General features: G+C 32.5%; 1 protein-coding gene across 1 annotated transcript in view; it reads right to left on the reverse strand.

Annotated features, from left to right (window-relative positions):
* LOC149724876 (uncharacterized) overlaps positions 1–24738 on the reverse strand; it is a 34388-nt gene that overhangs the window by 3418 nt on the left and 6232 nt on the right. The window contains exons 7-40 of the mRNA XM_089892313.1: positions 24421–24519; positions 23894–23992; positions 23344–23532; positions 22709–22881; positions 22264–22362; positions 21541–21634; positions 21171–21249; positions 20374–20804; positions 18759–18837; positions 16933–17966; positions 16454–16656; positions 15717–15882; positions 15117–15662; positions 14462–14621; positions 13510–13830; positions 12932–12991; positions 12364–12391; positions 11983–12113; positions 10941–11032; positions 10243–10382; positions 9622–9796; positions 9174–9299; positions 8393–8495; positions 7685–7880; positions 6962–7151; positions 6236–6332; positions 5517–5635; positions 4705–4856; positions 4204–4310; positions 3930–4062; positions 3234–3372; positions 2120–2267; positions 1587–1743; positions 331–468 (exon numbers count right to left, since the gene is read on the reverse strand). Of these exons, the coding sequence (XP_089748439.1) occupies positions 331–468; positions 1587–1743; positions 2120–2267; positions 3234–3372; positions 3930–4062; positions 4204–4310; positions 4705–4856; positions 5517–5635; positions 6236–6332; positions 6962–7151; positions 7685–7880; positions 8393–8495; positions 9174–9299; positions 9622–9796; positions 10243–10382; positions 10941–11032; positions 11983–12113; positions 12364–12391; positions 12932–12991; positions 13510–13830; positions 14462–14621; positions 15117–15662; positions 15717–15882; positions 16454–16656; positions 16933–17966; positions 18759–18837; positions 20374–20804; positions 21171–21249; positions 21541–21634; positions 22264–22362; positions 22709–22881; positions 23344–23532; positions 23894–23992; positions 24421–24519 (6203 nt within the window). The remainder of the gene's footprint in view (positions 1–330; positions 469–1586; positions 1744–2119; positions 2268–3233; positions 3373–3929; positions 4063–4203; positions 4311–4704; positions 4857–5516; positions 5636–6235; positions 6333–6961; positions 7152–7684; positions 7881–8392; positions 8496–9173; positions 9300–9621; positions 9797–10242; positions 10383–10940; positions 11033–11982; positions 12114–12363; positions 12392–12931; positions 12992–13509; positions 13831–14461; positions 14622–15116; positions 15663–15716; positions 15883–16453; positions 16657–16932; positions 17967–18758; positions 18838–20373; positions 20805–21170; positions 21250–21540; positions 21635–22263; positions 22363–22708; positions 22882–23343; positions 23533–23893; positions 23993–24420; positions 24520–24738) is intronic.

A 24738-nucleotide genomic window follows, 5' to 3' on the forward strand; every position in this document is an offset into this window, starting at 1 on the left:
TACATTATCGAATGACATTGACTGGGGCATTTCGATTATCATTACTACATTCAACATCGTGATAATAAGACTAACAGCATTTGCTCCAACCCAGTGGTCACTAATGGGTTGTTCAAATTATCAGCCATACATAAAAATACACCCACAAAGTTACATACATGGTAACTCGTAAGCTGGCACAAGGTATACGAAAAAGAACACCAATGTTATAACGATCGCCGTTTTCTGGCCACGCCAGGATAAATCAACTTACATTCCTTCAACTTAGACATAATGCATAGATAGGTTCACAAAAAAAGTTAAAAAAGTAAAAAAAAAAACTTTACGAACCTGATCCAAATTTCTTTTTTATGTTCTAGGTCGATCACGTCATGTAACGCTGCTTCATAGAGATCAAATATATTGCATTGTTTGATTGGCTTCTCTGGTGCACAGAGTTGTTCGTTTATTACCAGGTCAGTCAACATGCTGTAATGTGGTATAGTATTGTGTTTAATTATGTACCTTATGTTCGTTGTCGAATTCATGTTGTTTTGTTTATATGATGTACCTTATGCGTTGTCGAATTCATAGTGTTTTGTTTATATAATGTACCTTATGCTCGTTGTCGAATTCATAGTGTTTTGTTTATATGATGTACCTTATGCGTTGTCGAATTCATAGTGTTTTGTTTATATAATGTACCTTATGCTCGTTGTCGAATTCATAGTGTTTTGTTTATATGACGTACCTTATGCTCGTTGTCGAATTCATGTTGTTTTGTTTATATGATGTACCTTATGCTCGTTGTCGAATTCATAGTGTTTTGTTTATATGATGTACCTTATGCTCGTTGTCGAATTCATGTTGTTTTGTTTATATGATGTACCTTATGCTCGTTGTCGAATTCATGTTGTTTTGTTTATATGATGTACCTTATGCTCGTTGTCGAATTCATGTTGTTTTGTTTATATGATGTACCTTATGCTCGTTGTCGAATTCATAGTGTTTTGTTTATATGATGTACCTTATGCTCGTTGTCGAATTCATGTTGTTTTGTTTATATGATGTACCTTATGCTCGTTGTCGAATTCATAGTGTTTTGTTTATATGATGTACCTTATGCTCGTTGTCGAATTCATAGTGTTTTGTTTATATGATGTACCTTATGCGTTGTCGAATTAGCCAGTCTAATTTGTTTTTGTATGCAATGTAAAATTTTATGTAACCAATTTTTAAATGAAATTATTAATGAATTGAGTTTATTTATTCTATCATGGCAAGACAATGACAGCTGTTAAAACACATAAACCTTGTGACCAATAACGCGTTACTACATTTAACATAAAGTAGGGTAGGGGGAGATGGGACACCTTTAACATATAATATATCCAAATGTCCTAATCGTGTTTTATACAATGGTCTATGGGAGTCGTGAGGATACGATTTTATAATTCTTTGAATGTTCTTTGTTTAAACCAAACTGGAAAAGAAAAAATGAAAAGGTGTCCATCTTCCCCCACCCTACTATATAAAGTAAGCACTAAGTACTTTTAACAATTACCAGACTATATGTCTAACTACCATATTATAAACATATCACTTACCAGTAAGATAACCAGAAATAACCCTTGTGTAATTCTAACTGGTCAGTTGAAAGACTTCTTGGCTTGTACCCCCCCACATTAGGTCGTAACATCGCATCGTGTTTTAACAAGTTACGGTACAGTTGGTGGAGTTCTGAAGCCAGTAAGCTATCCATGTCTGCAGGGATATGTACATGTTATACAGGGATTTAGAAACACAGAGCGCTTCTGATTTGACGATAAGGAGCAGAATCGGTTGCAAAAAAGACAAAAAAATATTTAGAAAAAATTTTTTGAAAATTTTCTAAATACGAAAAGATTTAGGCAAGAACTGGGTAACAGGTGAAACCAATAGCTTAGAAAACAGAGGTATAGAAAACGGAGTGTTTGTTTATCAACTACCGGTAGCAGACTCGGTTGCAAATAAGACAAAAATTGATTTTATAAAAAATTCTGTAAAATAAATTTGAAAATACAATTTAAAAAAAAAAAATCAGAACCGGCTTAAAAAACTCTATTTTTTATGTTAGTAGTTTCAATACTGTATTACTTACCTTCTAAATCAAGATAGTATCCCAAGCAAGTTTCCAGGTAAAGTAACGCGGCTTCAATATCTCGACTCTCAGAGTTAAGTTGATACAAAGCTGCAGTAAATGCCAACTTAGCATTATGTGGTGCTGCTGTTATAGCTCGATCAAATGTCTGTAAGTTGTAAAAACAGTTAGAATCTAAAGTCAGAATCTATGTCAGCGGTTCTTAAAACTTTCTTTTAACAAAGATGCTTATCAAATTTACCCCCAATATGTAATATGGAGCTCATTTATTAAAAAAAGAAAACAACTAATTACATCAGTTATATTTAATGCGACGGATGCACTAGATTTTTGGCAACGAGTTGTTTAATGTCCGGTAAAGTATAATTGGCACAATTTTTCTGTACCATTAACGGATGTGCATTTTGATTGGTAGCTCATTTACCCTCTAATTACAATGAATTTACCCCCAAAGGTGAATTGAGCCCAGTTAAAGAAATGCTGATCTAAGTTGAGGGTTGAGGGTTCAAGGCTCAAGTTGACCAAATCTTTTCAAATTTTTTGGTATTTTGGCGAGCAGAATTTCCAAACAGAAAGACATTTTTTTTCATAAAGTTCTTAAGCAGTTTTGATAGACCACTAGTTTTTCTGACATTTATAAACTTTTAGGTACGTTTAAATAACTTTTAAACTTTGAAAAAAAAGATAAAAACTTCACTACAAGTATGAAGCACACTACTCTACTGTGGGGTACGTACGATGGATACAGTTACAGTTACCACATCATATTCCAAATTTGTTTTAAACATTTTTTTCTCGCATAAGTATATTGTTATATAATTCTGTAAATACTTTTCTACCAAATGAGACAACCATCTTACCCCCAACCTACTATATAGTAGGGTGGGGAAAATTGAGACACCTTTCCATTCTATTCTCGTTTAATTTGGGACACCTTTCCATTCTATTCTATTCTCGATCAATTTTATAGTAAACAAAGAACAATCAAATAATTATAAAACCGTATCCTCACAGCTCCCATAAACCATTGTTAATTGTTGAAACACATTCAAAATATTTGGATATTACAAGCTGAAAGTGTCCCATATTCCCTCACCACACCCTATCTATTTACCTGCGTTATCATAACAGGATTCTTGCTTTGTAAAATCGCTTCAGCCCACATAATCCATACATGGTCTACACTGGTTTGCTTCAGTGGAATATCTGCTTCATTTGAACCATCAGTCATGGTAAGATTTTCAATTAATCGTCTGTAGAATAAAAACTGGTATAAGTTTTTGGTTCTTTCTTGGAAATTTTTTTCTATAAATATTTTTTTTATTAAAAATAATGGATTAAGCAAAAGTGTTCAATAAATATACAAAGTTATATTTAATTTATATAGAAACATTACCCAACTTTTAGAGGCAACATAAGTAGTATATATTCAATATTATAACTATAAATTGTACATTGATACAAATAATGGCAGTATATGGCTTAGAAAGTTATATAAAGTAGGATGGGGGAAGACGAGACACCTTTAACACACAATATCCAAATATCTTGATCATGTTTTAAACAATTAACAACTATGGTCTATGGGAGTCGTAAGGATACGGTTTTATAATTCTTTGAATGTTCTTTATTTACTACCAAATGGGACGAGAAAATAGGATGAAAATGTGCCCTCTTCCCCCGGTACTATACAATCCAATACGGCGCCGGAAAGATATAAATTGAAAAATGGAAAAACAATGGCAATTTATGGCTTAGAAATTTATACACAATTGACTATATGTATAATACAAAACAAAGACATACAGACCTGCACATAGTATTAATAGCAGGCCATCTCTTCAGTGATGTCTCTAGCTCCAATAGAGACTTATATAGTTGCATACAGTGTGTTGCATTGACCCAAGCACTTTCTGAAGGGTCAGTACAAGCCAACAGTGCCGCTAATAAAAAAATCGCTTCAACAAAATTTCCATTTAAATTAAAAAAAAAATTTAACAAAATTTTTTAATACATATATATATATATATATGTAAATTTTTCAATACATATATTTTAAAATTTAACTGCTTCAAATTTCTTACCTTTAAACTGTGCTCGAAGTTTCTCTGGTTTTTGGTTCAATTTCCTTGCACTTGGGAAATTTAAAACGACTTCACGTTCAGACAGAATAATCCCATATCTTATATCACTGTGGAAAGTATAAGAGCTTTGGTAAAGTGGGGTAAAATGGGACACCTTTTCATTCTATTTTCTCGTCCAATTTGGTAGTAAACAAAGAACTTTTAAAGAATTATAAAACCATATCCTCACGACTCTAATAGACCGTTGTTAATTGTTTAAAACTTGATCAGGATATTTGGATATTTTGTGTTAAATGTGTCCCATCCTCCCCACTCTACTATATGTACACTAGAATAACATTAACTACAATTACAGCATGATAATGTAATTGAAGACCATACGAATTAAAAATATAAAGATACAGAAATTAGCATACAAATTTTAAAAGGGCAGACGCTAAAAAAAAGATAATAACTTAGGTGTTTTTGCTAAGTTTTTAACAACGGAAAACATTCGCATACCTTAAACTGTCATCATATATTGAGCTTGGCAGATTTCCATATTCAGTCAGGTAAATATAAACAAGCCATAGCTTGCTTAAATGTACACTGGATATTGGGAAAACTTGTTCAGATGAATTAGACCTCATTTCAGAAAGTTCTTTAAGTGTGAGCTGAAAAATTAAAATTTTAGTAAGAAAATATTAAAACAATTTGTAACAAAATTGATTTTTAAAAGTACATTTTTGTTTAAAAAAACAAAACAATTTAAATTCGAAAAAAAACAATTTATTATAGCTGTAAAATTAAAGTTTTAGTTCGAAATTATTAAAACAATTTGTAACAAAATGACTTCTTTAAGTACATTTTTGTTCAAAAAACAAAAGAATTTAAACTTGGAAAAACAATTTATTATAGCTATAAAATTAAAGTTTTAGTTCGAAATTATAAAAAAAAATACAAAGCAAAAATGATTTATGAAAGTACATATTTGAAAAAAACAAAAACAATCTAAATTGCAAAAGAAAAATTTGGTTATATATAAAAATTGGTTAAAACAAATTTCCAAGCAATTCCCTATGATTAATGTTAGGTCTTTAATAAAAAAATACAATATATGGTAGGGTGGGAGAAGATGGGACACCTTTAGCACGTAATTCCCAAATATCCTGATTATGTTTTAAACAATTATCAAAGGTCCATGAGAGTAGTAGGGAAACTGTTTCATAATTCTTTGAAAAATCTTTGTTTACTACTAAATTGGACAACGAGAAAATAGAATGAATAGGTGTCCCATCTTCCCCCACCCTACTATACAGCAATATTAAATTTACCATGAACGATTTCTTAGCTTCTAAAGGTCCTTGACTAAGCAAAGCCACATGGCATCTCTCAACAACAGTCACCATCAACCAACAGGAATAAAAAGAAAAATTCTCAGAGTTTTGGTTCTCTGCAAGTTAAAAAAGAAAAACATTAAAAAAATTATATTTTTATTTTACTATTTTTTACTATTATTTTTTTAGTAAAAAAAAAATTGTACATAATTTAAAAGTACAGAATTTTATTTTAAATTAAAAGAATTTCTTTGCTTGTTTATGTTAACTTGATAAAAAATTAATGTTACACCCTTGGCAACATGATTTACGAAACTACATTGCACATAACTTGTTTCATGCAATCATGCCTAAATCAGCTTGCAGCTTTTAGGTATCTCTACAAACAAACAGAAAAAGGTACTTTTCACTCCCTGCATTATTCAATGAGATTCATTTGATTAACTACTCTAAAAGTGTAACTGCATTTTAACAATGTCACTAGGGATGTGCCAAGCGTAGCTAAAAAACTCTCCTTTTTGCTATTGCTATAACTTTGCACATGAGAGCGAAAAATATCAAAAATAAAAAAGTTTTTTATGAAGCTCAGTGAACCCGAGCTTTTGAAGCTCACCGAACCCGACCCTAGATTTTTACACAAATTTAAAAAAGTGACGACCATGATTCTAGCTCCAGGTGTTGGAAAACACTTATTTAAGTAAAATTAAATAAGTTACCTTTATCTTTCCAAACAGTTTCACGTTTTATTAGATTTCCAATGAGCTGTTGATAAAGTGCGTCTAGTTTCTGGTATGACCAATTCCACTTCAGTATCTGTGAAAAACAGAAAAATTGTATTTTTATGAAAAAGTCAAGTTTTTATTGGGAAACTGCATAATAAAAATAACGCTATTTATAACAAGTGCAGAACAAGCATTTCTCTTATATAGAAAGTTAAAAAGTTTCCTAAATTGCTTAAAAACATTAAAAACAGTTACTATAAATGCTATTTTCGTAAGAAACTGCACTGTAACAATAAAAAAAAAAACAAGAGTGCATACCTGACTCCACACAGGTTTTGAGAGGAAAAAAACAATAAAAAAAACAGAGTGCTTACTTGACTCCACACAGGTTTTTAGACGAAAAAAACAATAAAAAAAACCAGAGTGCTTACTTTACTCCACACAGGTTTTGAGACGAAAAAAAAACAATAAAAAATAACCAGAGTGCTTACCTGACTCCACACAGGTTTTGAGAGGAAAAAAACAATGAAAAAAACCAGAGTGCTTACTTGACTCCACACAGGTTTTGAGACGAAAAAAACAATAAAAAAAACCAGAGTGCTTACTTGACTCCACACAGGTTTTGAGACGAAAAAAACAATAAAAAAAACCAGAGATCTTACCTGACTCCACACAGGTTTTGAGACGAAAAAAACAATAAAAAATTACCAACATGCTTACCTGACTCCACACAGGCTTTGAGAGTGGAAGTATTATCATAACTTGCTCCATCATCTCAAGTACATTGTCCAAGCTGCCATTGCTCTGTTGGTTGTGTGTGAATAGCAACGGAAGATAGGAACTCCATAGCGCCTCCGAGTGCTCATTTAACTCGATTCCGAGACACAAAGTGTGTAAGGCCATGTCAAGGCTATATTTGGGCAATATTTAAATTCAAAAATAACAATATTTAAAAAAATGGTTTAAAAAAACAAAGAAAATTTAGTCAAGAATTTTGTGTGAAAAAACCTTTAATTTATAAATTTTAAAAAGTATAGTAGGGTAGCGAAAGATGAGACATTTTTTTATTTTATTTTCTTGTCTCATTTGGTAGTAAACAGAAAACAGTAAAAGAATTAAAAACCGTATGCTCACTCCTCCCATGGACCGTTGTTAATTGTTTAAAACACGATCAGGATATTTCGATATAATGTGCAAAAAGTTACCCATCTTACCCCACAGTATTATACAGTTTATTTAACTTGTTATTAAACACAAAAAGAAGTATATATATAAAAAGGTATACTAAATATATAAAAATTTATACTAAATGTATAACAATTTATACTACATTTATAAAAATTTATACTAAATATATATAAAAAAAAATTTCAAAAGTTATTAACCATAAAAGCTACATATATATATATTTTTTTTTGTATGTTTATTTTTCCATACACTAACCTGTGCATATTGCTTTGTTTCGACAACTTATATTCAGTATAATAAAGCTCAGATAACTGGATTCTAACTTCGTCGTCATTTGGTTCAGAGTTGAGCAAACTTTTTAAATTTTCGATTTCATTTTTTGCATCTTCTTGGTCAAAATATCTTAACTCAGTGTTTTCTGACTCAGGGATCCAAATTTCTGTGTTTAAATCTGTTGAAATTGTATTGAAAAGTTGATTGTGCGTGTGGTGTATAGGAATTGTTTATGTTATAGCTTGATAGTGAGCATGCAGTGTATAAATATAAAATGCGCGTGTTTTATGGATAAAAAGAAAGAATGTTTTTATTTGACATTGAGCATAAAGGTGGCTGTACACAGTATCCGGCGTGCGAATTCGCATGCGAGGTCTTATGCAAACACGTTACCGAGTTCTGCATGTGGCAGCAAAATCCGGACAAAACAGACAAAACGCACGAATTTTTGGATAATGTGTACAGCCACCTTAAGGTGTATAAATTCATATGCAGAAGTGTGTGGTATATAAAAAGGCACTGGTAAAACTTGACAGTGGGCATGAGAGGAAATGTATGAATACTGTTATGTGTGTAAATACACCCTGTGTGTCTTTAGACAAGAAAAAACAGCCATGCAACAACTAGACACTAGACAGTGTATAAATACATTTTAAATGTCTGGTAAAGTTTGTAAAATTTTCCACTCACCGTTCCAGGAAAAAGGAGAAATGTCACTTTCTTCTTTATTCATATTATTAGAAATCTGCCACAGCTGGCTGCTACGCCGGTTGAATGTAATTGTGTGGGGTTGCTATGAAAATTCAAATTTTAAGAAAATTCTAAATATAATGTGTGCATTTTTGCAGTGAGGTACATGCAGTAGCACCCTGGGTTTTGGGGTAATGGGCCTAAGTCAGCTTTAGGTTAAATTCCAGGTCCTCTGATGTATTTTGCCATTAGGCCTGACCCATACAGATAAAAAGAAATATAAATATTTTACAAAAAAACTGCAAAACATGATTAAATCTCAAAATGTACAGTCCGGAGCATTTTTACTAAATAATGAAATGTGAAGCAGTTAAATTCTTTTTTTTAAACTCAGATTAAATTTTCGTTTTTTTTTCGTTTAATAGATTTATATGTATAATTGTTCCCACATATTTTTAAATTTTTTTAAAAACTTCAGAAGAATATTTTTTTACACAACAGAATATAAAAAAATATATAGTAGGGTGGGGGAATACGGGACACCTTTAGCAAACAATATCCAAATATCCTGATCGTGTTTTAAACAATAAACAACGAACTATTCAAGTCGTGAAGATACGATTTTATAATTCTTTAAATTTTATTTTGTATACTGCCAAATGGGACGAGAAAATAGAAAGAAAAAGTGTCTTATCTTCCCCCAACCTACTATAATAAAAAAAAATTGCGATTTTTTGATCGCCTAAAAAAATTTTAATGATAAAGGATGCAGATGACCTACCTTGCTCCCAAGAGCACGGTTGATGATGCTGATGAGAAGGATGCTCGTCTCCTCCGTGCTCATGATCGGACGACCGGAAACAGAGATCTCCGATCCACATAAGCGATGTACAGAGTCTTCTGCAGCCTGAAAAAAATGGTTTAAAAAAAATTTAAAAAATTTGTTGGATAAGAAATGTTAAAACACAAAAAACACAAAATTTTTTTTTAAAAAACACAAGAAATATTAAAAAAAAGACAATTATTTTTTAGATAACAAAACACTGCACATTGATCTTTAGAATAAACCTATAACCAACAACATATTTTTAATACGAAAGGAAGTGTATTAATGGCTAATACAGTATTTATTCAGTAGACAAATTTGCTTATTTATAATTTAAAAAAGTGCTTAAAAAGTACGTCAAAAAAATTAGTGATGCCAGATTTTTTTACAGAAAGAAACATACCTTAAGTAAAACTTCACGAGAATCAGAGCTGGAAACACTGCTGCCATCCGATTTTTTGAGCAAGCTTGGGCAGTAGGAAAGCAGGTCAAGATATATTTCGTTTGCTGTTGGCACTATGTCTGCCCAGTGTTGCGCTTTACATTTTTTGTCATTGCACTTGCCAGTTAAGTCATACCTGTAAAAAATATGGAAAGCACTGAGTAAAAATACGGATTATATTTAAATTAATATAAAACAGAATGTTTTTTAGGCCTGACTTTTTTTCGAATGCAAATTTATGGCAATTGCAAAATGCCACTGTAAATTTCAAGGTCTATCAGAGTGAAAAACACAGTAAAACTATGGATTAATTTAAGTTAGTATAAGAAAAACAGAATGTTGTTTTTTATACCAGACTTTTTTTCATTGGCAAATGAGTTGGAAAACAAAGCAAAAATAAAAATACGGGATAAGTTTAATTAGGTCAAATAATATGGGAAAAAACAGAATTTTGATTTTATGCCAGACTTTTTTTGGGTGCAAATTCATTGCGAAGTGCCATATAAATTTCAAAGTCTGGCAATAGTAAATTAAAAAAACACAACTTAAATAAAAAATTGTATATGCAAAAAGTTTAGATACCTGCATAAGACTTGGTGGGGGTTTATTTTGTGGGAAAATGTTAGTGATGTAATTGAAATGTTTTTGTTTGTTCTTAATGAAGGGGACAACCTGTGAGATCTGAAGTAAGTCAGTCTGCTGCCAGGGTTTTCCGAGGTCGCCTGAAAAAAATATTTGTAAAATGAAGTGGGGGAAGATGGGACATGTTTTAATTGTATTTTTTTGTCCCATTTGGTAGTAAAGAAAGAACATCCAAAAAATTATAAAATGTATCTTTAGGGGTCACATACACTGTTGTTAATTGTTTAAAACATTACAATGATATTATGTGCTAAGAGTGTCCCGCATTCCCCCACACTACTATGGGTGAAAAAAAATTAAAAATATAGTACAGATAGCAGAATTAACAAAACAGGTTAGCAACAAAAAGCTTTTGGCAAAAATGTCTCAAAAACAATAAAAGCAGAAAAATTTAAAAAGTTTATAAAAAATTTGGCCAAATTTATGTAAAAATAAGAAATTTTATAAAAAAAATGAAATATTAAATAAATAGCAGAACTAACAAATACCTATTAGCAAAACAAAAAAAAATGCTTGGCCAAAAATAAAAGCAGAAAAATTTGAAAAATAAAAAATCTTGGCCAAAATGACTCAAAAACAAGAAAAATTTAAAAAGTTTATAAATAATGCAGCCAAATTTATGTCAAAATTGGACCTACCTGATATAAATCATTGCTTGTGTCTGTACTTCTAGGAGTTGAAGTTAAAGCAACAATTTCACTGTCAGTGTATATCCATTTCGCAAAACATGCTTCAAAAATAAATTTGGATTATTAAAAGTTAGGCAAATTCAAAATACTGTTTGAAAAAGTCAGTCAGGATCTGGTGCTACAAAAACGTAACAGACAAAAATCAAGTCTAACCAGTTGTATAATAAAATAGTATATAGTAGGGTGGGGGTAATGGGACACCTTTAGCACAAAATATATAAATTTCCTGATCGTGTTTTAAACAATTAACAACGGTCTATGAAAGTCGCGAGGACAAGGTTTTATAATTCTTTGAATGTTCTTTGTTTACTACAAAAATGTACGAGAAAATAGAATGAAAAGGTGTCCCATCTTCCCCCATTCTACTATATATATTTAATTGTCAGTCTGATTTAAACAGCCCTGGACTTGAATTTTGTCTGTTATGTATTACATAGCAGCAGATTTTGAATGTGTTTCTTTACATCAGAATGTCTGTCAAATGAGCACCAGATCAGGGTTGGAGTTATGGAATTTTTATATTTGCTTAGTTTGCAAAGGGATATCTATGTACACAAAGGACGAAAAGATTTTGGTAACTGTAAAAATAACTTTATTTTGGATCTGTGATTACAGTAGCGAAGATTTAAAAATATTTTAAATGAAAAGTCAGGATATAGGTCTATGGAAAGTCGTAAGGATACAGTTTTATAATTCTTTGGATGTTATTTGTCTACTCCTAAATAGGACGAGAAAATACATAAAAAAGGTGTCCCATCTTGCCCTACCCTACTACATTACAGTTATTTAAAAAAATTTAAAAATGCACTTAATGTCTCAATTTGAACCTATAAAGGTGGCTGTACACAGTATCCAGCATGCGAATGCGAGGTCGTATGCAAACCCGTGTTTAATTCCGCAAGTGGCAGCGAAATCCGGACAAAACAGACACAACGGACGAATTCCGGATACTGTGTATAGCCACCTTAAGTCAATCAATACAAAAACATACCAGGAACTTGGAAAAGCGGTAGTAACCGGTTATTTCCGCATTCAGTACCAAATGCATGTGTACTGGTCACTTTTGGAGACACAAGTGTCAGCTGTAACTTGTTCAAGGCAGATGAATCCAGTTTTGGCATTCTGAAAATTTATATTAGAAAAATACAGTGTTAAATATGAATGAGTGTATTTTTGAATAACATAAATCGTTTGATTTTACATAACAAAATCAACACAAAATTTATAGACAAATGTGAAAAAAATTTAAAATAAGACAGACATTGTTTATTTCTTTAAAATAAAAATAAAATATTAGCAAATTTACTTATATAACTTAAACATACTAAAAAAACACTCTGTTAAATTTGTTCTGCTTAGTTAAGGTACTTACTTAATGCTTCTAGTTTCCCCTTCTATACCTAAAAAACATTGATACATTAGATATAGGTTTAGATATATTTTTTGGTACTCTATTATTTTTTTGGAAAATTTTATGGAAAATTTTAGTAAATTTACATTCCAAATACATACATGTCATAACCTGAATTCACTATAGCAACATAACTGAAAATTTGTTAGTAAATTTTTATTACAAATACATAGGGCATAACTTCAACTGACCATAGCAACATAACTACATAGAAGCTTAACCTATCAGAGTAGTTTGACGCATGTATGTTTTGGGGCATGCAATATCATACTAAGAGTAGTAAATAGCTTTTTTTAAATAACCCAGAAATGCGGCTTTTTTCTGCCACAGTGCAAACAGCATTGTAAATTTTGTGGACTGCATATATATACCATGTATATATAGATATTCTATTCAGAAAAAATCATATTTCATTGCCAACAAAATTAATGGGCCATGAACTCGAGACCTAAGAGTTTTTTTTAGACCAGATGTAAAAGGTTTTTGGGAAGAAATTGACATTAAGCTAGATAACATAGGAATTTCTCACCTATTAGACTTGAAGTGGAATCTTTCCGACCAGACCTTGCTTTCTTTAGTGTTGGGGTAACTGAGTGGGGAAACATGATTGAAATTAAACTAATTCAATGAAATATTGCAGGCATTATTCAGTTAATGGTTCTATTTTTGGACCTTGAATGAATGTAACTTGCTTTATCCTCGCGAGGCTGGAAAATGACAATTGTTATAACACGAGTGTTCGGTTTCATGCATGCCAGCTTTTGAGTTACCACGAATTTAACTTTGTGGGCGATTGTTTTTTAAACCTAGTTTCCCTGGATGCCTATACTTAAGTACAGAATACCTAAATAGATGTAACGAGAATGAGGTTCCCTATGTTTGATAACTATAACTGTTAGCAAGAGACAGCCAATAACCGCGTTTCAGCTATCGAGCTATGTTACCCAATAATTTTTTGGGGGTAATGGGCCAAATCTGGCCTAAATCCCAGGTCCTCACGGACCTCACCCATACAGACTAATAATAAAAAAGATACCCAATATTTTGATAAAAATTAAAAATTACGTTGGCTATACCCAGTTGGCTTACAATAGTTCAGCAAATTACCTGGTGGACTTATTTTGTCTTTCAGTTCAACTTCACTTTGGGTTAGAGTAACGTCCATTTTTTCAGTGTATACTTCTGTAATTTTCCGTTTTATTGGTTCCTTTAAGTTTTCTATTGCAACAGCTTGTGCGAGGTTGCTTTTAGTGTCAGTTAATGTCATTTGAGTGGATATAGCTTTCACAGTGGAAACTTTGCTATGGTTTGGCAGTTCAATTATAACATTGGCTTCTGTATATGAGCTTGTGGGTTTTTGAGGTGAAATAGAGTTTGCTTTTGTCATGGCAGGGGAACTTGCGTGTGCTAAAGCTTTGTTATTAGACTCTAAAATGAAAAATTGAAAAATATTTCTCAAAAAAAAACAAAATATTTTGTTGTAAAATTATAATATACAAAAATATTAGATTCTGAAAAAAATAGAAAAATATGCAAAAACAAATTATTTTGCTGTATGTATAATATATACAGAAAAAACGAACATGTAAATATATTTATTGATTAGTTATTTAATACAGCAGCTGTTTTTATGTGGTGGTTCTTTTATAATACAGCAGCTGTTTTTATGTGGTGGTTCTTTTAAGCCAAATGTCTTAAATAATTTTTGACCCAAAGATAATGTATTAGGGAAAAGAATTAAAATTCCTAGCCATCTGGAGCGGGCTATCCCTTAAACTCTATATAGTAGGGTGGGGTAAGATGGGACACCTTTAGCGCATAATAACCAAATATCCTGATCCTGTTTTAAACACTTAACAACGGTCTATGAAAGTCGTGAGGATATACAGTTTTATATTGTTTGAATGTTCTTTGTTTACTACCAAATGGGAAGAGAAAATAGAACAAAAAAGGTGTCCCATCTTACCCCCCCCCCTACTATAACATAAAAGGGTGAGGTCATTACATTGGTTTAGCTGTATATATAGATTATATATATATCATAAAAATCACTACGTACTGCTCTGCTTTTGCTTTATAAGACGCAGCTTCTGTTTCGTGTGTTTCAACTTCACTTTTTCATGCTGTACTTTTAGCTCCCGTGCTTTCTGCAAAAGTTTTGCCTTTTCTTGCATAAGTTGCACCTTTTTAGACTTTGAAGTTGTATTTTCTGGTTTCACCTGAAAAATGAAGTATTAGGATAATGTATAGTTTCGGAAAAGGACAGTCATTAAACACGGGTGTTCTGTTTCATACACCTCAAGCCAGCTTACAAGTTACCCAGTTTGGACAATCCATTAGTGACCACTGGGTTGGAGCAATTGCCGTTAAGTGTCTTGCCCAAGAACAAATACGGGCACAATGGTAGCAGCGAAGAGCCTTGAATTAAATACCTCTGGGCTCTTGGTTAAAAGAGCGCTAACTAACTGTGCTACAATGCCGGAATGAGGGTCATTAAATAATATTAATAAGATACCTTTAGTCCTTTACCATAAGATTTTGTTTAACAACTCCAATTTTGTTACACATTTTTATCACTAAAGTAAAGATATTAAAAAAATATGCTAATTTTTACTATCACAAAAATTTAAAAAAAAAATTACAAAAATTAAGTTAAATTTTTACATCATAATAAAACTTTAACAAAACTTAGATATTTGTACAAAGCATTGTACCTGAGATTCGGTTTTGCTAGACATGGGCTTAGTTTCATCCTTAGTAGAAGCAGTAACTGTATTGGTTTGTGTATTAGATCCAACATTCAACTGGTCAGTTTGCTGCCGAGCAGCTTTTAGGATTCTAGAGATATCAAAATAAGCCTTATTGTATGGCTCATGGTCATCTCCCATATGTGTTGGATCAGTTGCTTGGCTTGGCTGACTGTTGATACTGGTTTGATCTGGTTTGGACTGGTTTAGGGTGTTGAAGCAATGTTCTTTGTTGGAGAGTTTTACATTGTTATGACAGCCCTGTCCAGATCTGGTTCTAATTTGTTTAAACTGGTTTTCGTTTTCCAACCCAACTGGTTTTGACGAGTTTTGAACCAGTTTTGACGGGTTTTCAATTGGTTTTGACGAGTTTTTAACTGGTTTTGACAAGTTTTCCATTGGTTTTGTACACTTTTCCACAAGTTCTGTTTCTATTTTATCAGGTTCTTGCTTATTTTTCTGTGCACCAGTTGAATTACACAATACAACACTATTACCAGCACTTTCCACTGCCTATAAAAAAGACAAAATTTTACATAAAAAACAAAAAAAAATACAAAAATTTACCATTTCATGTTCTGTCTCCAACACAACAGGTGTAGATGCCTTTTTCTTTTCTTCTAACTGCTTCACAAACTTAGCTTCCAATTTAAGCCTCTGGTTCATTTTGTTTGTCACTTTATCAACCTGTGCATTCAGCTTTGTGCAAAGTACTTTTTCCGTGCTTAGTTTTCTATTAAAAAAAAAACAATATCAAAAATTCTCAAAAAAAAAAAAAAAAATTAACAAGCGTTAACCACCTATAATACAGAATAAATGTCACATACTAGAAAATAGAAATGCCTGGGAACCATTGAACTAGGGGTGTTACTATATGACTGAATAAATGAGTTTAACTTGCTTTATCCTCACAGGGCCGGAAATTGAAAGTCGTTAAACATAGGTGTTCTGTTTCACACACCTTGTGCCAGCTTACGACTTACCATGTATGTTACTTTGTGGGTGATTATAATTTGGGGGATCTTTTACGTTTATTTGTGGCTGATAACTTGGACAACCCATTAGTGACCACTGGGTTGTAGCAATTGCTGTTAAGCTTATTGCCCAAGTACACATACCCCCACAATGGTAGCAGCGACAAGCCTTGAACCCATTACCTCTGAGTTCGAGGCGGATTGAAAAAAGACTGAAGTTTCAGAAAAAGTTAAGTTTTATAAAATAAGTAAAAAAATTGTAAAATCATCATTTAGCTGAGTGAAAAAATAAAAAATTCTATATCACACTAAACACATAGAAAAGTTTACCTTTCACATTCCTCCAGTTGAGCTTTTAATGTGGAGAATCTATTTTTTAACAAAGAGATTCTGGATTGTTTTTCCTTTTGCTGACAAGTTAGTTTGGATACATGAGCTTTGTCGCGCTGAACGAGCTCGCGTACAAGATGCAGTTTCACCTCTACTGATTCAGAGTCTTTGGTTGAGTTGGGCTTCTCTTCATTTTCCAGTTTCTAATAAAAGAAAAAAGGAAAATAAAAAAAAGAGAATGGTGGAAGAGAGAAAGAAAAGAAGCAAAATGTGAAAAAGGGAATTATAAAAGAAAAAAATAACACAAGTGAAAAAATCTATAACAGTAACAAAGAGCATGCATTTGTCTGGTGTTATATTCTATTATAACTATAAATATAAGCAGGTATGGGTAAAAAACACATGTCGCAACAAAAATCCATACACTTAAATTTCTGGAACCATACTTATTAAACAAACAAACACAATAATTTTTTTACCTTGTCTTCAGAAGCCTTTTCATTTTCAACCTTTGCAGTTTGACTATCAATTATAACCACATCTGCATCAGTTTTCAAACCTTTTTTAACATCTTGCGTTTTCAAATCTGATTTCAAATCCTTAACTGGGGAAATTTTGCCAAGTCGTGTTTTCTGAGGCATTTCCTGATGACTCGGGACTTTTGATCGTAAAGAACCCACAACCGAGCTAGGGTGGCTTTGTGGTGGATTTTTCAGTTTTTGGGGCTCTTCCTCATCAGAAGAAGAGCAGATGTTGATGACAACAGGCTTATGACGAGGATGCAGTTTAGGATCCAGGGAGCTGGGTGCAGAGAAGACGGAAGATGCGGGAGGTGGAGATGGACGATTGATCTTCGATAATTGATACCTTGTTGAGTATTTTGTAGTCGGCAATTTTTCTCTTGTTTTAACTTTTTTCGCCACAATTTTTTGTGTTGAATTTTGTTTAGGTTTGATTTTCTGGTTCCAGTTGATTTTTTTCATTGGGTCTGACATCTGTGTCATTAGGGTTTTTAACTCGAAGTTTTGTGCTTGCTGTTTGGCCCACGTGGTCGTTGTCTTGGCTTGAGAAAGCGTGTTTACATCTGGGAGCTTTTTGAGCTCCAATTTTAGATGTTTCTCATTTAAAAACTGAACCGGGACATAAGTGGTGGCTGTTACAGCGGTGTTTGACGTTATAACTTCTATCTTTTCAGGATTTATTGCAATAGGTTGAGCTTTTGTGGAAGAAAGTTGCTTCTGCTGCATCAGCGGCTCTTGACATGATCTTCCCGCATCCGTAGCATGGAGGATTGATCTATGTGGAAGGAGGAGAGATTTTTTCATCTTTTGGCTTCTTCTTTTTTTTCTGTTCCTCGTTCGTTTTTGAGCGGGGGTTAGTTTCATGTTTGGTTTTGTGACTTTAGAGGTCGGGGGTGACTCCATGAGGATCGAGGGTGTGGGGCTGAGGGGAAATACCCGGAATTTTGAAGGGTCATCGCTCACAGGTGCTGCAGGTGCTTGGCTCATTAGGGCTGAGAAAAAATGCTTTTTGTTAAGCTATGTGTAAAATAAAAGCTATTCTATAAATCAGGGGCAACCTGCAGCCTGCAAAGAAAAGTTTTGAACCCCGCGAAGCCAGCTGCATATTTTTCACTGAATTTATTTGATAAGACACTGACAATAAACGTAAATAGCAGTTTTCTTTGGAAATTAATATGTCCGAACTTTATATTTCTGCAAGGAGATAACCCTATTTTAATGTCATAAGATTAAAGACAAAAAGAAACTACTATTTGTCCATGCAATACTATGTTAAATATAAATAAACGTTTGGTCCGCGGGTTCAGCAAGTCTTTATACCTGGCCCTACTGTAATAAGGTTGCATACCCCTGCTATAAATCAGATGTATTATACTCTCCATTCTGCAAGGGTGAGACTTAAGCCAGGGTTGGGCCATTAGGACAGACCGTATAGGTGGTACGTAAAAACCAACACCATACTATGAATGTGAATATTTATTTTCGCATTGTTGGGCAACAGCAGTCGCAACACAAGTTATGCATCTGTAGGTTCGTGAAGATACATCATAAGCTTAGTTTGTATATAGTAGGGTGGGGGAAGATGGGACAGTTTTTCTTTTTTTTTTCTCGTCCCATTTAGTAGTTAACAAAGAACATTCAAAGAATTATAAACGTATCCTCACGACTCCCATAAAACTTTGTTAATTGTTTAAAACACGATCAGGTTATTTGGATATTAAGTGCTAAAGGTGTCCTACATCCCCTTTTCTAGTATATATAAAAAATATTAAGGAACATAATACCTGCTGAGCGTTTTTCAGCGATCTCTTGAAGAAGAGCGTTTCTCAGCTCTTCTGGGTCCTCCATCGATATTCTGCGCTCCTGGAAGATCAAAAGGATTCAATACAGAAATAAGAAATAAAATTTTCAACTTTTTAATATTTAATTTTTTTGATTGCCTTCTAAAATACCATGACAATAGATTTTCACAGATAGGATAGTTAGCCTACCTTTTTAGCAATATTTAAATCTCTTTTTCTTGGAACCTTTTAATTCTAAACTGTTTATTGAAACCTACTGCCTAGTGATAACTGCTTTCTACACCATATGTGCATAGGAGGTCATTTTGGCTCAAAACGTCAGCAATTATGCCTTCAATGATACAGAATGTAAAAATTGTTTAAAATCTAAACTAGTGTTCAATAGAAAACCAGTTCAGTAATTATGAAACACCTTAAATAACATAAAACTTCTTAAAAAAACGTACAAGGCATATAATAAATAAACTTTAAAAAATAGATTTTGATACACTTTGTTAAAACTCAAACATTTTGGCAAATTAAACAACAGCTATTCTGGCAATTAATCCTGGCAGTAACAGTTAAAAAACTTTCGCTTGGTCAATTCAGTGGTCAAAAAACTGTATAAATCAATTAAATTTGCCTGGTCATCTAAGTGGTCATAAAAAAAGCTGTAATGCCCCTAGGGCATGCCATCAGGCATCAGTTCATAATTGGAAATTAAACTTGGTGTTTAAACTATTGCTGAAAAAATTTATGTTCGCTGGCAAAGTTTGTACTTTTTTCCTGTTTTATATAGTGGGGGTGGGGGAAGATGGGACACCTTTAGCACAAGATTTTCAACTATCTAAATCGTGTTTTAAACAATTAACAGCGCTATATGGGAGTCGTGAGGAGACGGTTTTATAATTGTTTGAATTTTCTTTGTTTACTACAAAATGGGCTGAGTAAATAAAATGAAAGGTGTCCCATTTTACCTCTTCTTACTATACTGGTGAAGTGGTGTACTACTACAGAAAGGCTAGCAGGGGGACCTAAGATTTAGGCCAGGGTTTGGGCATTACATAAGTTCTTAACATAAGCAACTGACTTGGATCTGCCGGCCCAAATTTAATTATAAGTGCGACAGTCTTTGATAAACACTTCCAAAACTAGAGTTTTTATTGTTTTTAGTTTTAAATTATATTATACATACACAGTATTTTTTAAACTTTATTTGGAATACTTTGCCAAATTGATGATAAGTTATAATGTTCGACGCCGTGGCAAAGTGGTTAGCACACCTGCCTTTAACCCATAGGTAATGGGTTCAAGGATCCTCGCTGCTACCATTGTGGGCGTATGTGTCCTTGGGCAAGACACTTAACGGCAATTGCTACAGCCCAGTGGTCACTAATGGTTGTTCAAATTATCAGCCATACATAAAAAAAATAATCAAACAAAATAACCTGTGTTAAAACGACTGTCGATACCAGGCCACGCAAGGATAAAATGTTTCAATAAATTTATTGTTATTACAAGTCAAAAAAATGAACTGAAACTGTACATTCATTCATGGAGAGACTAAAATCTGACTTTACTTTTACCCATAAACTTATAAAACTAAAATTGTATTTACCGTAGATTTTTCCCCATTAGGATGAGTTTCTTCATTTGACATCTCTGGGTCATTCTCTTGAAGATGTGTATCCTCTTCTAGAAGAGCTGGACTCTCATTTCTTGAGAGCATTTCTACAGGGACATACTGACTGATCAAATTATTAGCCATATCATCAATAGGTCTTGGAGAATCAAAGGCATGACTAAATTCTTCATTATTTTCCGGTAAAACTGGCAAATTTATGTCGATTTTCGCAATATTTTCCAACCTAGGCACGACAGAAGTTTTAGGGGTTGCTGTTGTTGCTTTTTCGGGAGTTTTGGATGCTTTGATGGGAGAGTTTTTGACATTTTCCTCTAATAAGTCCCAAATACTCTCTTGAGACGGGGTGCAGTCTGCCTCAGTGCCTGGCGGGCATGGTTGGGGGGTTTGAGGTCCCGAAACTACCTCTGGAAAAACATATTTGATGTATTTTCAAATATTGCACATTTTTATCATTATAGACAGAGTGACAGTACTAGTTTTTTACAAAATATTACATAATATATATATATATTAATATTATCCATTTATTAATATATGGCCACATACATATTTTATATATAGATGAATGCATAAACATAGCTTGTTTATTCTCACATGGCGGCCAAAGATAGTTGTATAACTTCAGAAAAATCAGATACTTATCAGCATTTTAATTTTCTAATTTAGATACCACTCGGTTATTTTTCTAAAAATTTTTCATTTTTTTTTTAAAAGAAACAGTTAGAAAATAAATGTTTTTTTTGTATTTATAATACAAAACTTTACATTACCTTGCTGTGGATGAATTATTATTTCACTTATTTCAACATCTGTCGTGTCCATTTCTACAACCTCAAAATTATCTTCAGTCTAAATAAAAATAAACGGTAATAATTAAATAAAACTGGAAAAAAAAGATCTGGTTATTACCTATAAATGCTTTTATCCTGAGCTTGTTTTTACCAATTAACAACAGACCACGGGAGTCGTGATCAGAGGATACGGTTTATAATTCTTTGAATATTCTTTGTTCAGTATCAAATAGGCCATAAAATAAAACAACAGGGGCGTCCCATTTTCCCCCATCCTACTATATAGGCCTACATACTAGAAAAACTACAGTAAATCAGAAAGACATAACAAATTAAAAACAAAACTTACTTGTGGTTGCGGGATTTTCTCTTTATCTTCATTCTGTTGTTTTTCATCAACTTTTATTATATCTCTACCCCCAGCTTTGTTATCATTTATTTTCCTAAAAATGATATGATTTTTATTTTCCGAAAATAAATTTTTTACCTAAGTACCTAAAAAAATACTTTTCTAAAAAAAATTATTTTCGTAAACTAGTATTAGTTTGTAACATTTTTTCTTTGTAACAATATTGAGATCTCTTGTCAAAACCAACAGCCTACTGCTTTATTATTTAAAGAAAATTGAAATTCTGCAAAAACCAAAAGACGCGCCAATGGCAACTCGCACAAATTGTAACTGTACTAAGTTTACTAGCTAAATAGTTCTCCTTATTATTTTTTAACAAAGATATAGTAGGGTGGGGAAAGATGGGACACCTGTTCATTCTATTTTCTCGATCTAATTGATAGTAAACAAAGAACATTAAAAGATTTATAAATCTGTATCCTCAAGACTCCCATAGACTGTTGATAATTGTTTAAAACACGATCAAGGTAACTGGATATTATGTGAAAAGGTGTCCCATCTTCTGCCACCCTACTATATGAATAAATTTCTTGATCAGTGAATTCTGGCCAGGATTTCTTAACATACCATGCCATAGCACCTTATCAATATAAGTTACAACAGCATGTATATAGTGTATACAACAGCATGTACATACTACATAGTAAGCCTATGTTGCCCTACCTGATAGTTTGAAGCATTACTTTCTCTTGTTGTGCTTTCCTTCTTTGTAGTTCAGCACCCAAAGTAAGAACCTTTGGATCTCTCATGTCTTTTAGAGGACTGTTTCAAAATCACAAAACTTGAGAAAATTAAAAGCAAATAGTATATGTATATACATTATATATATATATATAATTGTTATCATGTTATGTATTGTTTTTTTTTGCATTTTTTTGTTTTACAAAGTCAAAGTGTTTAAAACTTCACAAGTAGTTATTCTATAAAATATATGTAGTTGTTATATTGCTTTCTTTAAAAATTTTTCTTTTACGCACTGTTGAAAACTTGTAATTTAGGTAATTCTTTATAAATTTCTTGGTTTCTAATTTTTTATAGAAACATCAAATTACTTAGAAGATTTCAACATTCATTTATTGTCTAAATAATAAAATAACCCTTCCCATACCTTAGAGAGCGTTCTTTTATTTTTGGCAAATGGAAGTCCTTGGAACTTGAAGGCATTGCCCTTACTATGGGGTAAGATGGTGTTTTATCTTTAACTTGATTCCTTTCCAATGACTGGGACCTAGATTTCGATTTTCTTGCAGCAAAAGTGGGCAGTTTCACAGATCTTTTCCCCTAGAATAAAAAAGATCCATAAAAACTGTATATAATTGAATTTTATCAGTACAGTTGGGTGGGGGAAGATGGGACACCTTTTTATTGTATTTTTTGTCCCATTTGGTAGTAAACGAAGAAAATTTAAAGAATTATAAAACAGTATCCCCCCATAGACTTTTCGGTTGTTAATTGTTAAAAACATGATCAGGATATTTTTAAACTGTGTGCTAAAGGTGTCCCATCTTCCACCACCCTACTATATATATTTACGTATATGTATATAATTCATAATTTTTTTTTTAATGGCAAGAATAAAAAGGTTGAATTTATGCTTAAACGAGCTACTATTGAATTAGCATTTCAGTGTACAGACCTAATGAATATTATAACTAAAAAACAATCTAGTTAGAATCATTTTTGTCAATTTAAATAAAAAATTGCATAGAAAAAATTTTTTTTTAAAAAGGCAAGATCTCTCACTTTTGGTTTTGCCTTTTTCTTTTTTCCCTTCACCCCTTTTGGCTGGTTTTCCACAGCTTTGCCATTCTCTTTATTATCTGTAACATTCTGCACAATATCTACTACATTTCTCTGAAATGCGGATGTGAGAGCAACATAACGAAGCTTGAGGAGCTCCTCATCCTCCTCAGAGTCCGGATGTTCTTCATCCTAAAGATAAACAAGATTCAATCAATATGCAGGTCTGCGAGACCAAATTTTAATTTTTAAAAATAAGCGAAAAAATTTTCAGGAATTTTGACCTAAAATAATTGGCCTATATAGCAACTGCCAACTGGACAGTGAGCAGAAGGTGCATAAAACCATCTACAGTATTCGGAAAACATTTTTGTGTTTTAAAACCAATTAAAATGCTTATAATACTGTTTAAAATACACACATTAGCTTTAGGATTAAAAACCTAAGTTTTTGGTCATAATGTTTACTAATTAGTGTTTAATTCAGTGTTAAAAATTTAGGGGTGGACCTGTCTACACTAAAAAAAAAATTGCGTTTGGTTTAAATTACTTACATTGGCTTCAGGATTAGAAACAGTTTCTTCCTCCTCTTCTTGTTGGGGTTGGTCATCCTCGTCAATGATCAAAACATCTTCACTTGCATCTTCTTCAAGCTGTGGAAAAAGTAAAAGAGATAAAAAATAATTTGTTTTTTAGTCTTGGCTCAGTAGTTAGGTGCTTGCATTGTAACCAAAGAATATAAGGTTTTATGCTGTGTTCAAATCGAAAGAAACACAACATTACATACACGGTAACCAGTGGCGCAGCCAGGGGATCATGACCCCCCCCCCTTTTAAACCAAAACAAAAATTATTTTTTTTAATTAAAAAAAAAAATTTTTGAAACATTTTTTGATTAAAACCCCCCTCTTATTTTTTTTCTGGCTGCGCCACTGATGGTAACTTAGAAGCTGGCACAAGGTGTATAAAACAGAACTCCTGTGTTATAACGACTGTTGAGAAACTACCTTTTTGGTAAATATTCACTAACAAGTTAAAAAAACTCTTAACAGCAAAGTTAATATTTTTTACAATAAACATACGTTTTTCACATCAGGAGTGGAATTGGTTGCAGTAACTGAAGTAAGATTTTCATTTTTATCTGTTTGTTCATTTTGCTTAGTCGAAATTGGCACATTATTCTGAAAAATTTAATAAATATATTGCATTAGATAACAGATTTTATGTTATAAAGTACAGTATTATGTATAGTACGGTGGGGGGAAATGGAAGACCTTTGGTACATAATGTCGAAATATTCTGATCAGGTTTTAAACATAAACAACAGTCAATGGGAGTCATGAAAATATGTTTTTTTAATTCTTTAAATGTTCTTTGTTTAGTACCAAATGTGACAAGAC

This window comes from Ciona robusta, chromosome 14 (genome assembly GCF_009617815.1).
Source record: "Ciona robusta chromosome 14, ASM961781v2".
NCBI classification, from domain to species: domain Eukaryota; kingdom Metazoa; phylum Chordata; class Ascidiacea; order Phlebobranchia; family Cionidae; genus Ciona; species Ciona robusta.